This window comes from Macaca fascicularis, chromosome 19, assembly GCF_037993035.2.
Source record: "Macaca fascicularis isolate 582-1 chromosome 19, T2T-MFA8v1.1".
NCBI lineage: Eukaryota > Metazoa > Chordata > Mammalia > Primates > Cercopithecidae > Macaca > Macaca fascicularis.
Genome location: NC_088393.1, coordinates 13534462 through 13548984, shown reverse-complemented (window position 1 = coordinate 13548984; position 14523 = coordinate 13534462). Strand labels below are relative to the sequence as shown.

At 55.2% G+C, this 14523-nt stretch overlaps 1 protein-coding gene across 15 annotated transcripts in view; it reads right to left on the bottom strand.

Moving 5' to 3' along the window:
* Positions 1-1143: 1143 nt before the first annotated feature.
* NACC1 (nucleus accumbens associated 1) overlaps positions 1144-14523 on the bottom strand; it is a 27492-nt gene continuing 14112 nt past the window's right edge. For 8 of the 15 annotated variants that reach the window (XM_065534497.2, XM_065534496.2, XM_074026070.1 and 5 more), the window contains 5 exons: positions 6770-7723; positions 6518-6691; positions 4963-5068; positions 4764-4861; positions 1144-4189 (listed from right to left, as the gene is read on the bottom strand). In XM_065534497.2, the coding sequence (XP_065390569.1) occupies positions 3930-4189; positions 4764-4861; positions 4963-5068; positions 6518-6691; positions 6770-7715 (1584 nt within the window). In that variant the 5' untranslated portion in view covers positions 7716-7723 and the 3' untranslated portion in view covers positions 1144-3929. Of the gene's footprint in view, positions 4190-4763; positions 4862-4962; positions 5069-6517; positions 6692-6769; positions 7724-12876; positions 12995-14523 lie in introns of all 15 variants that reach the window. The other 7 variants (XM_065534494.2, XM_065534493.2, XM_074026069.1 and 4 more) reach the window with 2 other exon arrangements.

Sequence of the window (14523 nt, the reverse complement as noted above, 5' to 3'; positions counted from 1 at the left end):
GTGCATGCCACCACACCTAGCTAATGAAAAGTACATTTTTAGGCTAGGTGTGGTGGCTCACATCTGTAATCCCAGCACTTTGGGAGACCAGACTGACCAACATGGAGAAACCCATCTCTACTAAAAAAGTACAAAATTGCGGCCGGGCGCGGTGGCTCAAGCCTGTAATCCCAGCACTTTGGGAGGCCGAGACGGGCAGATCACGAGGTCGGGAGATCGAGACCATCCTGGCTAACACGGTGAAACCCTGTCTCTACTAAAAAAATACAAAAAACTAGCCGGGCGAGGTGGTGGGCGCCTGTAGTCCCAGCTACTCGGGAGGCTGAGGCAGGAGAATGGCGTGAACCCGGGAGGCGGAGCTTGCAGTGAGCTGAGATCCGGCCACTGCACTCCAGCCTGGGCGACAGAGTGAGACTCCGTCTCAAAAAAAAAAAAAAAAAAAAAAAGTACAAAATTTAGCTGGGTGTGGTGGCGGATGCCTGTAATCCCAGCTACTCAGGAGGCTGAGGCAGGAGAATTATTTGAACCTGGGAGGTAGTGGTTGCAGTGAGCCGAGATCGCACCATGGCACTACAGCCTGGGCAACAAGAGTGAAACTCCGACTCAAAAAAACAAAAGGCCGGGTGCTGTGGCTCATGCCTATAATCCTAGCACTTTGGGAGGCCAAGGCGGGTGGATCACCTGAGGTCAGGAGTTCAAGCCCAACCTGACCAACATGGTGAAACCCTGTCTCTACTAAAAATACAAAAATTAGCCGGGCATGGTGGTGGGTGCCTGTAATTCTGGCTACCCAGGAGGACTGAGGCAGAATGGCTTGAACCCGGGAAGTGGAGGTTGCAGCGAGCCGAGATCATGCCACTCTAGCCTGGGCAACAGAGTGAGATTCCATCTCAAAAAAAAGAAAAAAAATTTTTTTTCTTGTGTTGCCCAGGATTCTCCTAGGTTTAAAGAGGCCCACTGAAGCCAGGCTGGGGGCTTGAGTGTGCAGAGCCAGCTCCTATGTTGCGTTATCTGTATCTGTTTGGGTAACTTGCACACGTGTTACAATCGGAGGCTATCAGTTTGCAGTCAGCAACCTGGGGCTGCTGGGCACAACCCGGGTGTGTTCCTCCCTGGGCCCCCCAGTAACAAGCATGCAGCAAGGCTGTTACAAAGGCGTTTAGTTTATTCTCATCAGTATCACTGATATTCTCATGGTTCACATTTGCCAACGCCGCTCCTCTCCTTACAGTAGTTAAATGTGCAATCTCACTTGGGGGCCCAGGGAGGGATGGGGGCTCGGCCCAGGGTGGGGAGGGCGTTGGCACTTCACGTGGACAGGGTGGGCAGCCTGTCCTACGTGAAAGAGGTGTGGGTGAGTGGGCGGCCAGGGAAGGGGAGTTGGCAGGGGAGGGCCCCACAGTCTTTTTTCTCTGGTGGTTGGTGATTCTCCATTCAGACTCCTTCCTGGCTGCCCAGGGTGGGGGAACCATGCAGCTCAGGGCAGGACAGGGGAGGAAGAGAAGGAAAAAGCAGCAGGCCGCCCGGGGGGAGGGGTGGAGGGTGAATGGCAGGGCAAGGGGGGCACAGGGGTGGCTCCTGGGGTAAGGCACAACCCTGTCTTTGGCTCTCCTGGTGAGGAGTTTCCTCCCCTGCACCCCCTGCCCCACCCTTCTTCCCCCCCATCCCCCAGACCCACACACAGTCCCGGGAGCCAGGGGGCACCTCCTGGGGTCCCTGAAACAAGTGGGCTCTGCCACCCAAGCCAGTGCCACAGGGGCTCGAAGAGGGACACCCAAGGAAAAGGCAGAGAGGGGCAGGCAGGGGCCTACCCAGGACAAGGGGGTGGGGGAGAGAAGACCCCAGGCCCAGAAGCTGCCCCCCCACCCCAACTAAGGCCTGGAAGTGGGGGAGCTTCCTTTCGGGGGTCTGGCTGGAGCCCCGGTCTGCCCCTCGGCCTCTGTCAGGCCCAGCTGCTTGCCAAGTGACCAGGGCATTGTGCTTTGGGGTAAACGCTGGGGTGGGGTGGCAGGCCAGGAGGCAGGGGGAGAGGAGGGGCGACTAAGGTGCTTGTGCTTTAGCTGGGGGTGTCAACATCCCCCACTCAGACCGGCTGGGGGCTAAGGTGCCAGGCCCCAGCCAGGAAGACAGTGCCAAGACCCCAGCCAGACCCTGGCACTCATGACTGACCCCCGCAACAAGCAGATGTTAAAAGGGACCCCCAGTAGGCCGGTGGGGCTGCTGGTCCCATCAGGGGGATGGTCTCCGAATCAGATTCCAAGGGTCCAGTCGGGGCTGGCCCCCACTCCATCTCCTGAAATCCCCCTGCCCCTGGAGAGACCCCTGGGAGCAGTGGGTAGGCAGGGGTTGGGGAGGCAGAGGGGAGGCAGAGGAGAGGCAGAGGAGAGGCAGGGAGGACGAGGGCCAGAAACACAAACAAGGATGTGGATGGTGAAATGACACCCCGCGTAGGGGGATGGGGAGTTTAAAAAAAAAAAAAAAACTCTCTGCCTTCACATGAAAATCTAAAACAACAACAAAAAACCACCCACTCTGGGTGAGAACAAAAAGAGAGGAATGGTAAAAGAGAAAATTCTGCAAACAACTGCTAACAATGGAAGTGGACCCGGCCGGCCCGGCCCTGCCCTGCCCTGCCCTGCCCTGCCCAGCCCAGCCCAGCCGCCAGGAGCTGGGCCCAGCCAACCAACCAAGGCCTGGGACGCCCTTAAACTATAGCCCTGTTGGGGAAGGTGGACAGGGGAGGGGGAACCCGGCGGGACCCACAGGAGCCTAGGCAGCAGCTGGGACTGGAGTCCTACCATGGAAACACACACCCACACCCCAGACACACACACACACATTCAGGCTGCCCCCAAGTCCCCCGACACCATCCTGCCTTCCACGGTACTCCCCACCCCTGGGGACCAAGGAGGACAACAGACACAGCCCCATTGGTTTGAAAAATAAAAGGAATCTTATACTTCAATATTTCATTCGCTAAAAAAATGTTTTAAAAATTATGTACAGGGGGTGGGGGCCAGGAGCCCTGCCGTGGGGTGGGGTGGGGGTGGGGAGATGGAGGGAGGGGCAGCAGCCCCCCAGTCTGCTCCCCTGGGTTCCAACCCAGGTCCTACTGCCTCTCGTATCTTCATTTGTTTGAAAGCAAAACTTTTGCACACACACACACGCACACGCTCTGCCAGCCCTGGAAACCTCTCATTCTATCCTCCGAGACCCTTGATCTGCCCCCAAGAGACCCCCCCTCCTTTAGGACCTGCCTCTCTGAGGCCCCAGAGGACCAATGGGGGCAACAGAGGCGGAAAAGAGGAGAAAGGGCACCGGGCACACCACTGCCGGCCACCTTAGGTCGGTTGTGCAATTTCTCGGAGCCTCAATTTCCCCAGCTGTAAAATGGGTAGTCCCCATGGCCTCGCCTACCCCAGCCCCCAGGCGCAGGGACAGACGAGGGTGACAGGAAGGCGCTTTTGGAGACGTGGAAGCACTGGGAGGTGGTGGGAGGGGTCCTGAGAACCCCTGGGGCCCCCTCAAGTCCCAAGGGGCTGCAGTGAGGGGCGGAGGCTGAAGGCTTCCGCGAGGTGGCCCAGGGCCTGGGGAGGGGGCCTTCCCGAGACCCCCAGGCCAGCCCCCTCCCCTGGCGGGCCTGGTGAGTGTGGAGATGACGGCTAGGGGTTAGGTTGGGGAGCCAGAACTCCCCCACTGCACGAGTATGTGTTAAAGAAGGCAACACGGACCCCACGCCACCTGCCCTGCAGTCCTCTCCCGGCCCAGCTCTTGGTGGGGGAAGGGGGTGGGACAGGAGGGGCAGAGGGCCGGGAACATGCAGCACCCACCGCGGTCCTGGGGAGGGACAGACAGTAGCTCATGACCAAGATGGCGGGTGTGTGTGTGTTGGGAGGGGGAGTGTGAGGCCCCGCAGGAGGCCGGGCGGGTTACTGCAGGGCCTCGGCTGAGGGACCCGCCTCTCCCTCGTGGCTGGCGGTCTCGAAGCCATGCTCCACACCCATCATGTCCGGCTCGATCTTGCCCGTTTCACTGATGAAGGTGGTGTAGGCGTCATCCTCAGCCTTGAGCACCTTGACCTTGGGCATCCAGCTCTTGCGCACGACGCGGCGGGCATTGGTGCACATGTCGGCCGCGATGGCATTCATCTCGCTCTCCTTGAAGTTGGGGGCAAAGTTCTGGCAGTAGTCTGTGGGGCAGGGTGGGTGCGGCCTTGGCACGGGGGCCAGGTGACTCCCACAAGGCCTACTCACCAGCCCCCCCCCCGCCAGCGTCTGCGACTCCCCTTCAAAGGGAAGACGAGTGAGGCCACGTAGCCAGGACACCACACCATGTGCACCCAGCCCTACACCGGACTGAGTTCAGCCATGTATGGGGATGTGTGGGTTTTGATGGGATGGCCCCGTGTTCTTGAAAAATTTGGATCATTTGCCAGAATTTAGTAACTGGGAGAGGCCACCCGAAAATCTAGATGCCCCCATGAGGAGTGGCTAGCACTGTCTGGCTGCCTCATCCCTCCCAGACTGCCCTGAGTTCGAGACCCTCCTGCCTGACACAGGCTCCCTGGCTTCCCTTCGGCACCCGCATCCCCCAACCACGAATAAATCTCTAAACAATCACAGCCGGTTTCCCAGCAAGGCTAGACTGAGTCCCAGAATGCTTCTCAACACCAAACTCTAGCCCCCTCTGAGAGCCAAGGCTGAGAGAAAACGTCAACCTGCATGCCCGGGGCCCACGCCCTGTCCAGCTGGGCCGACACTCACACTTGACGGCATGGAGCACGCGGCTGTCCAGGGGCTTCCGGCGGGGATCGTTGGTAGAAGAGCGGATGCCGGTGCCACAGCTGTTGGCCAGTGTGTTCCTGGGGGCAGGGGACATGGAGGGAGTCAGCGCTCAAGTTGGTGGTGGTGGGGACATGGGGCAACCCCACCCCCCTCCCTGCGGCTCTGGCAAGGGCCTTACCGGTCAAAGAAGGAGGCCAGGAGCCGCCGCAGGAGAACCTTGTGCCGTGTGCCTGCGCTGACGTGGCAGTTCATCAGCTGCGCCCTTGTGATGTATACGTTGGTGCCTGGTGAGGGGAAGCCAGAGGATGGCCTGGGGTGCCCCCAAACCGCCACAGCCCCCATGATGCCAGGCCTCATCTCAGAACACCCCACGCCCTCCCTGGCTCTGGGTCCCAAAAACTCACCTAGGGACCTTCTCCCCTATACCTCTACCCACCAAGGGCTCCTTGGGACTCAGGGGAGGCTCCTTGGGACTCCCCCCACCTCATCAGTGCTCAGGAAAGGACAGAAAGGGTGGCTTCACCATCCTCAGGGCGCCTGCCGTGTGGCCGGTCGTGCCGCAAGCCTGTGTGAGGTGGGCACGCTGGCTATCACCAGCTAGAGATGAGTCCAAGCTCGGCAGGACCAACAGGGAGTGGAGGCTCACAGCCAGGAACTCTGACCCAAGGGCCAAACACAGTCGTCGTCTTTTTTTTTTTTTGAGACAGTCTCGCTCTGTCGCCCAGGCTGGAGTGCAGTGGCACGATCTTGGCTCACTGCAAGCTCCGCCTCCCGGGTTCATGCCATTCTCCTGCCTCAGCCTCCCCAGTAGCTGGGACTACAGGCGCCCGCCACCACGCCCGGCTAATCGTTTGTATTTTTAGTAGAGACGGGGTTTCACCCCGTTAATCAGGATGGTCTCGATCTCCTGACCTCGTGATCCGCCCGCCTCAGCCTCGCAAAGTGCTGAACCACTACGCCCGGCCTCTCTTTTTTTTAAGAGATGAAGTCTCACTCTGTCGCCCAGGCTGGAGTGCAGCGGCCACCATAGCTCACTGCAGCCTTGACCTCCTGGGCTCAAAGGATCCTCCCACCTCAGCCTCCTGAGTAGCTGGGACTACAGGCATTCGCCCCCCTGCCTGCCCACATTCTTTTTTTTTTTTTTTTTGAGATGGAGTCTCGCTCTGTCGCCCGGGCTGGAGTGCAGTGGCCGGATCTCAGCTCACTGCAAGCTCCGCCTCCCGGGTTTACGCCATTCTCCTGCCTCAGCCTCCCGAGCAGATGGGACTACAGGCGCCCGCCACCTCGCCCGGCTAGTTTTTTGTATTTTTTAGTAGAGACGGGGTTTCACGATGTTAGCCAGGATGGTCTCGATCTCCTGACCTCACGATCCGCCCGTCTCGGCCTCCCAAAGTGCTGGGATTACAGGCTTGAGCCACCGCGCCCGGCTCCAAATTCTTAACCTAGGTAAATAACTGACCTTCACAGGAGCCCAGGAGTAGCTTTTCTACCCATGTGGCCAAACAATAATTGCCCATGCTCACCCCGACCCCTTAAGTCAGAAACCTAGAGGCCAGGCCTTGCTGTATCAGCACCTCCATCTCACCAACGCCCCCACCCTGAGGGTGGCTGTTACCAACACTACAGCACAGATAGGAAAACTGAGGTGCTGGGGGCTCCTAACTAGCTGCCCAGCCCAGGCCAGCTGGCTCCAAAGTTGTGGAGGGGAGAGATCTGGGGCAAGGCCAGCCCACCTGTCACCAGCTCCAGCTTCTCAGAGGGGTCGCCCTCGTCGTAGAGCTTGGGGTGGCAGCGGTTCCCAATCTGGTTGATAAGCTCAGCCGGGAGAGACGCCAGGTCTTGCCGAACCCGGATACGATTCCGGGACTCGGGGGCCACCTGCTCCGGGAGGGCCTCCACTTTCTCGGCTGCAGGGAGAGAGTAGAGCACGAGTGGCAGGAGAGGCAGGGGTTGCTAGCGGGCTGGGGGGCAGGGCGGCATCTCACCTGTCTGGCCGACGTTCATCATGCTGTACATGGTGTACATGTTGCAGATCTGCCGGTACTGCTCATCCATGCCCTCCTCGCCGCCGTCCTCCTCCTCGTCCTCCTCATTGTGGTAGGAGCCAGGGCTGTCGCTGGTGTAGGCGCTCGAGGTGCCCGGGCTGGTCCGCTCCGACGTGCTGGGCCCACTCACTACGCCCCCTGCTGCCGCCACCCCACTGGCTGGCTGCCCTGCTCCCGTGGCCACGGCGGGCTGGGCTGCTGCCACCACCGGAGCCTGTTGGGGTGGCGGGGGCTGGTGAGGCCGGTTGGCAGCCAGGTCCGGCGTGGAGAACTTGGCCATTTTGCGGCTGCCGTTGCTGCTGCCCCCGGCCTCCTTCTGGCCACTGTCCCACAGCCGCTTGGCCACGGGCATGCACTGCACAGAGTCCGACTCCTGCTGCTCTGTCTTCACCCGTGACACGAGGGGCAGTGGGGTGCTACAGGCTGGCCAGCCCGACGTCTGTGCCACGGGGCTCTGGGGCTCCGAAGATGGGGCCTCCTCTGCATGCAGGCCCTGGGAGTCGCAGCTTGGGGAGCTCACCTTGAGGAAGAACTCGGTGCCCTTCTCCATGATCTCCTGGATCTGCAGGAAGCCAGCTGTGTACATGAGCAGGAACTGGTCACCCACGTTCATGCTCAGCCGGCCCGTGTAGCAGAAGCTGAGGATCTGCTGGAAAGACTGGGGTTGCACGGCCGCCGGCAGCTCCACCACGGCGCTGCGGCTGTTGTTGAACAGGTCCCGGAAGTATGAGCTGCTGGCAGCCAGCACGGCCCGGTGGGCCTTGAAGGCATGGCCCTTGACCACCACCGACACGTCACAGTACAGGCCCTGTAGCCGCTGCTCATTGAGGCACTCCAGGATGCTGTTGCCAAAGTTCGGGATCTCCATCTGCAGTGTCTGGGCCATGGCGGCGGCTGCACGGGGGCAGGGAGAAATGGAGAGACAGAGATGGAGGAAAAGGGTCAGGCGGCAAATGTGGGTGCTGGTCTAGCCCTGGCCCCAAAGACCTCCCCTGCTGGAGGGACATCCACACGATGGAATCTGCCATGGTGCTAAATCGCACAGAGCCCTCTACCCTATCTGTCCTGGTACACTCACTTTTACAATATGTGGTCAAATCTGCTAACCTAGTTGCAGACCAGGGTGGCCACGTACTGTCCCTTGCAAAGAGGAGGGGGCAAACGCATACTTATTCCGTATGTACTTAAAGAGTAATTGAATATGCTTAAGTGCTTGGAAGAGTAGCTAGGACACAGTGTGCTACCTCTGAGTGCCAGCTATTGCTAGCACCAGGTACATATATGGTATCTCTGCAGTGCACTGGCATGGAAATGCCAGTAAGGTAGGGTCATCTGACTGTGCACCAGAGTCTACAGTGCTGGGCACATGCCCCTCAATCACTGTTTGTTGAATGACTAAATGATCACTCAAGAAATTACATGAGGTCGGGCGTGGTGGCTCACTCAAGTAATCCCAGCATTCTGGGAGGCTGAGGCAGGCAGATCACTTGAGGCCAGGAGTTCGAGACCAGCTTGGCCAACATGGCAAAACCCTGTCTACCAAAAATACAAAAATTAGCCAGGTGAGGTGGCGTGGGCCTGTAGTCCCAGCTACTAGGCAGGCTGAGGCCAGAGAATTGCTTGAACCCAGGAGATAGACGTTGCAGTGAGCCGAGATCACGGCACTGTACTCCAGCCTGGGAGACAGAATAAGGCTGTCTCAAAAAAAAAAAAAAAGGAAAAATAAATTATACGAGGCTGGGTGCAGCAGTGGCTCATGCCTGTAATTTCAGCACTTTGGGATGGCGAGGCATGTGGATCACTTGAGCCTAGGAGACTGAGACCAGCCTGGGCAACATGGCGAAACCCTGCCTCTTACAAAAAATACAAAAATTAGCCCGGCGTTGTGGAGCACACCTGTGGTCCCAGCTACTAAGGAGGGTGTGCAGGGGTGGATCTGTTGAGCCCAGGAGGTCAAGGCTGCAGTGAGCTGTGATTGCGCCACTACACTCCAGCCTGGGCGACAGAGACACTGTCTCAAAAAAAAATAAATAAATAAAGAACTTACATGAAAACATCTCTAGTCATCAGGGAAATTACAAGAAAACATCACTAGTCACCAGGGAAATGCAAATCCTAACCACAATGAGACACCATCTCACACCCACTAGGCTGGCTAGAATCAAAAAAGTTGGCGAGGGCCGGGCGCGGTGGCTCAAGCCTGTAATCCCAGCACTTTGGGAGGCCGAGACGGGCGGATCACGAGGTCAGGAGATCGAGACCATCCTGGCTGACACTGTGAAACCCCGTTTCTACTAAAAACTACAAAAAAACTAGCCGGGCGAGGTGGCAGGCGCCTGTAGTCCCAGCTACTCGGGAGGCTGAGGCAGGAGAATGGCGTGAACCCGGGAGGCGGAGCTTGCAGTGAGCTGAGATCCGGCCACTGCACTCCAGCCTGGGTGGCAGAGCGAGACTCCGTCTCAAAAAAAAAAAAAAAAAAAAAAAAAAAAAAAAGTTGGCGAGGATGAGAAATCCGGAACCCTCTTCCACTGCTTGTGGGAATGTCAAATGGCACAGCCACCATGGAGAACAGTCTGATGGTTCCTCAAACGGTTAAAGAAAGTTACCATATGACCCAGCAATTCCACTCCTGGAATTCATGCCCAGGAAAAACAAAAACATTTGCCCGCATTGAAAACCTGTACACAAACGTTCACAGCAGCATTATTCACAATAGCCCAAAGGTGGAAACGATCCAAACGTCCATCTGCGGATGGATGGGCCAACAAAATGTGGTCAGTCCATACAATGGGATATTATTCAGCTATAAAAAGGAAGGAAATTCTGACACACGCTACAACATGGATGTCCCTGGAAAACATTATTCCAAGTGAAAGAGGCCAAACAAAAGGACCACAGATTGTATGATCCATTTATAGGAAATGTCCAGGACAGGCAAATCCATGCAGACAGGAGGCAGATTAGTGGTTGCCAGGGGCTGGGAGGCAGGGAGAATGGGGGTGTGGTGAGGGAAAGCAAAGGTGTGTGGGGTTTTTTTTTTTTTTTTTTTTGAGATTGAGTCTCACTCTGTTGCCCAGGCTGCAGTGCAGTGCTGCGATCGTGGCTCACTGCAACCTCTGCCTCCCAGGTTCAAGTGATTCATCCTGCCTCAGCCTCCCTGAGTAGCTGGGCTTATAGGTGCGCACCACCACACCAGCTAATTTTTATATTTTTAGTAGAGATGGGGTTTCACCATGTTGGCCAGACTGGTCTCGAACTCCTGACCTCAGGTGATCCACCTGCCTCAGCCTCCCAAAGTGCTGGGATGACAGGCATGAGCCATCACGCCCGGCTGGGGTTTATTCTTGACGTAATGAAAAATCTTCTAAAACTGACTGTGGTGATGGTTGCATAACTCTGTGAATATACTAAGACCATTAACTGTACACTTTAAATGGGCATGGTGTGAGCATCTCAATAAAGTTGTTAAAAAAAGAAAGGAGGAAACTGTGAGACTGATTTCCTTTGGGCAGAAGTGGGGAGGAGACTTGCAAAGTACACTTTCAGGTCTTTTGAATTTTAAACCTGGTGAACGAAATGCCTATTTGCAGAAGTAAATAATATTTAAAAAGAAATAAAACTGTGAAATCATGCCATACATATTTAATTCAAGCAAATTGGCTCAAAAGTGCTCGAGGGCAGGGAGGGGAGGAAGAAATGGGAATTTTTTTTTTTTTTTTTTTAAAGAGACAGGGTCTCATTCTGCCATCCAGTCTAGAGTGTTGTGGCAAGATGATAGCTTACTACAGGTCTTGAACTCTTTGGCTCAGGGGATCCTCCTGCCTCAACTTCCTGAGTAGCTGAGACTATAGGTGTACACCACCACGCCTAGCTAAGTTTTAAACTTTCTGTAGAGACAGGGTCTTTCTATGTTGCCCAGGTTGGTCAAGAACTCCTGGCCTCAAGCAATCCCCCACCTTGGCCTCCAGAAATGGGAACTGATGCTGCTCAGAGAGCCCACCCCCCACACTGAACAGCTTGGGGAGGTGGCGGAGGTGGGGGTCTCAATGTGTGAACTTCTGCATCGGACCCTGTACTGCCTCTTCCAGGAGGAAGAACTGGCTGTGTGGGACGTGAGAAGGCTGTCCTTTGATGACACTCTCGGGCAGTCATCAAAGGAAGGTGTGGCTTTCTACCTGACCCCACTGGTAAAAGTGAGAATTCTTTTCTTTTTTTTTTTTTTTGAGATGGAGTCCTGCTCTGTCACCCAGGCTGGAGTGCAGTGGCACAATCGCAGCTCAATGCAAGCTCCGCTTCCCAGGTTCACGCCATTCTCCTACCTCAGCCTCCCGAGTAGCTGGGACTACAGGAGCCCGTCACCACATCTAGCTAATTTTATGTATTTTTAGTAGAGACAGGGTTTCACCATGTTGGTCAGGATGATCTCGATCTCCTGACCACAGGTGACCCACCTGCCTCGGCCTTCCAAAGTGCTGGGATTACAGGCATGAGCCACCGCGCCTGGCCTTTTTTTTTTTTTTAATTGAGATGGAGTCTCACTCTGTCGCCCAGGCTGGAGTGCTGGGATTCCAGGCGTGAGCTATCACGCCCAGCCTCCTCTGTAATTCTATAGGGTCTCTAGAGTCCTAACTGGGCAGAGTGTGAGTGAGAAGTCTTCCCTAAGACAGACCTTTCCAGAGAGACTCCAGCTGGCCAGTGGGAGAAAGTAACAAGTACATGCAAAGGCCCTGGCGCAGGAATGCACACCTTCCCTCCCTCCCAGTTAGCTCTCAAGCACCTTCCATGTTTCATTAGCAACTTCACTCAGATCTGCCTCCCTGGGCTGGGCACTGAGAATACAGTGGCCACTCTGCTCTGATCTGGTAACACCTGTTCAGTCTGAAAGGGCTGCTGTGAGGAATAGAAGTGGCAAGTGTTCAAAGGCTCAGAGTTGCAACCTAAGTTGAGTCCTGGCTCCGGCACCAACCTGCTCCTCCGACCAGGAGCTCCAAATCTCTGCTTTCTCCATTTGGAAATCGAGGCTGAGGAGGCCAACTGATTCTACAAACTCAGCCTACACTTATTGTTACTGAATGATCATTCAAGAAGTTACACGGAAACGTCACTAGTCATCAGGGAAATGTGAATCCTAACCACAGTGAGATACCATCTCACTCACTGAGCTGCTACCCTGGCAGGCCACAGGCAAGATGCGGGCCCTGCCCCCTTGCAACACCCAGGCGAATGGAGGAACCAACTCACAACTTCTATGAACTGCCTGAATCCTCTTAGCAAGACTTCAGGGCTGGTTTCATACTCTCCTTGCAAAGCTGGAAAAACTGAGGTCATGTGGAAATTAAGGACTGTCCTGAGGTCATCTAAAAATTCATCCACCAGGTTCAAAATTCAAAAGATATGTCCTGAAGGGTGGGATGGCTCAAGCCTGTAATCCCAGCACTTTTTTTTTTTTTTTTTGAGACAGAGTCTTGCTCTGTCGCCCAGGCTGGAGTACAATAGCGCCATCTCGGCTCACTGCAACCTCTGCCTCCTGTGTTCAAGTGATTCTCAGCCTCCCGAGGAGCCGGGCCTATAGGCGTGTGCCACCACTTCTGGCTAGTTTTTGCACTTTTAGTAGAGATGTGGTTTCACTATATAGGTCAGGCTAGTATTGAACTACTGACCTCAAATGATCCTCCCGCCTTGGCCTCCCAAAGTGCTAAGATTACAGGCATGAGCCACCACACCTGGCCAATCCCAGCACTTTGGGAGGCCGAGTCAGGCGGATCACCTGAGGTCGGGAGTTCAAGATCAGTCTGGCAAACATGGTGAAACCCGTCTTTATTAAAAATACAAAAATTAGCTAGGCATGGTGGCAGGTGCCTGTAAACCCAGCTACTCGGGAGGCTGAGGCAGGAGAATCACTTGAACCTGGGAGGGTGAAGGTTGTGAGCCAAGATTGTGCTATTGTACTCTAGCCTAGGTAACAGAGTGAGACTATGTCTCAAAACAAAAACCAACAAAAAAACCCAAGAGATGTCCTAAGGTATCGGCTACCCCCTACAACTTACATGCCAGAAAGTGGTAAGGCCGAGATTCAAACCAGGGTCTGTCTAGGCACTACAGCCTGTGACTTCCCTTGCTTGTATCCTCCTTCCTCTTCCCCTCCTCAAAATCACTGCCACCATCCTACAAAAACACAAACAAAACAAAACAAAACAAAACAAAACAAAATCCCAAAACATCCTTAGGACAAACAGAGGGTGGAGGCTGGATCTAGGAATCCCAGTTACAAGGCAGCAAAAATCTCCTCCTAGGAACTCAAACTCAGAGCTGAATGGGCCAGGAGCTGGCCCCTCTGTATGAAGACGCAGGAGAAACAAGCACCGTGTTGGGGGGCAAAGGACAGAGCCCAGAGAGCCTACTTCTGGGGTCCTGGCAGCCCTGAACCACCTCCCTAGGCAGCCAAATTAAAGCCACCCCGGTACTGGGGCCCAAATGACAAGGACCAAGATGGTCAAGGGAAGAGGCTGGCACCCCAGTTCCTAGAGGGGTGCTCCAAGCTCATTCCCCAGGGAGGAGGACAAAGACAGGACAGGTGTGCAGTGCAGCCAAAACCCCCCACCTCCCTGTGCCCCAGTTTGTTCATCTGTAAAATGGGCTGTTCATCCAACCCATCCTGATGAACCAGATCCTCCTTTGTGGGAGGTGCTGGGGACACAGTCCTAAAAGGACCAGCTGTGCTTATGTGGAGCTGTCTAGTGAGGAGACACAGGGGATGATTTAATTACAGTTGGGGTGGGTATGTCAACTGAGCAGATGGCCTTGGTGGTAGGGACCATTAAAGGTTGAGCAACAGCCAGGACAGAGATAACACTCCTGGGCAGGAAGGTATCGGGTGTGGTCCAGGGACCCAAAGAAAGCTGGTGTAGCTGGAGGGCGATGCAGCAGGGACAGGACTGCCAGGAAGGGTATGGGACAAATGGGGTCCTGGCCTAGGGAGTGTGGACATCTTTGAAAGTGAGTCCCAGGGTCAGGGCAGCATTTTAAGAGTTGTATGTACAGGCCAGGCGCGGTGGCTCACGCCTGTAATCCCAGCACATTGGGAGGCCAAGGCAGATGGATCACCTGAGGTCAGGAGGTCAAGACCAGCTTGGCCAAGTTGGTGAAACCCCGTCTCTACTAAAAATACAAAAATTAGCTGGGTGTGGTGTGCACATCTGTAGTTCCAGCTACTTGGGACGCTGAGGCACGAGAATCGCTTGAACCTGGGAGATGAAGGTTGCAGTGAGCCAAGATCAAGCCACTGCACTCTAGCCTGGGCAACAGAGCGAGACTCCATCTCAAAAAAAAAGAAAAGAAAAGAAAAAAAGAGTTGTATGTAGAGTTAAACTCTCCAAGGGGACTGTCAGCTCAATGAAGGCAGACATTCTGGCTGGTTTTATTCAACATTAGTTCTTTAGAATGAAATAGATGCTCAGTTAAATATTTGTAAATGTGTTAAAGAACAGTACAGAGAGGCTGGGCACGGTGGCTCACGCCTGTAATCATAGCACTCTGGGAGGCAGAAGCAGGAGGATCCCTTGAAGCCAGGGGTTTAAGACCAGCCTGGGCAACATAGCGAGACCTCTACCTCGACAAAAAATTTAAAAATTAGTGGGGCTTGGTGGCTTGCACCTGTAGTCCCAGCTACTTGGGAGGCTCAGGTGGGAGGATCA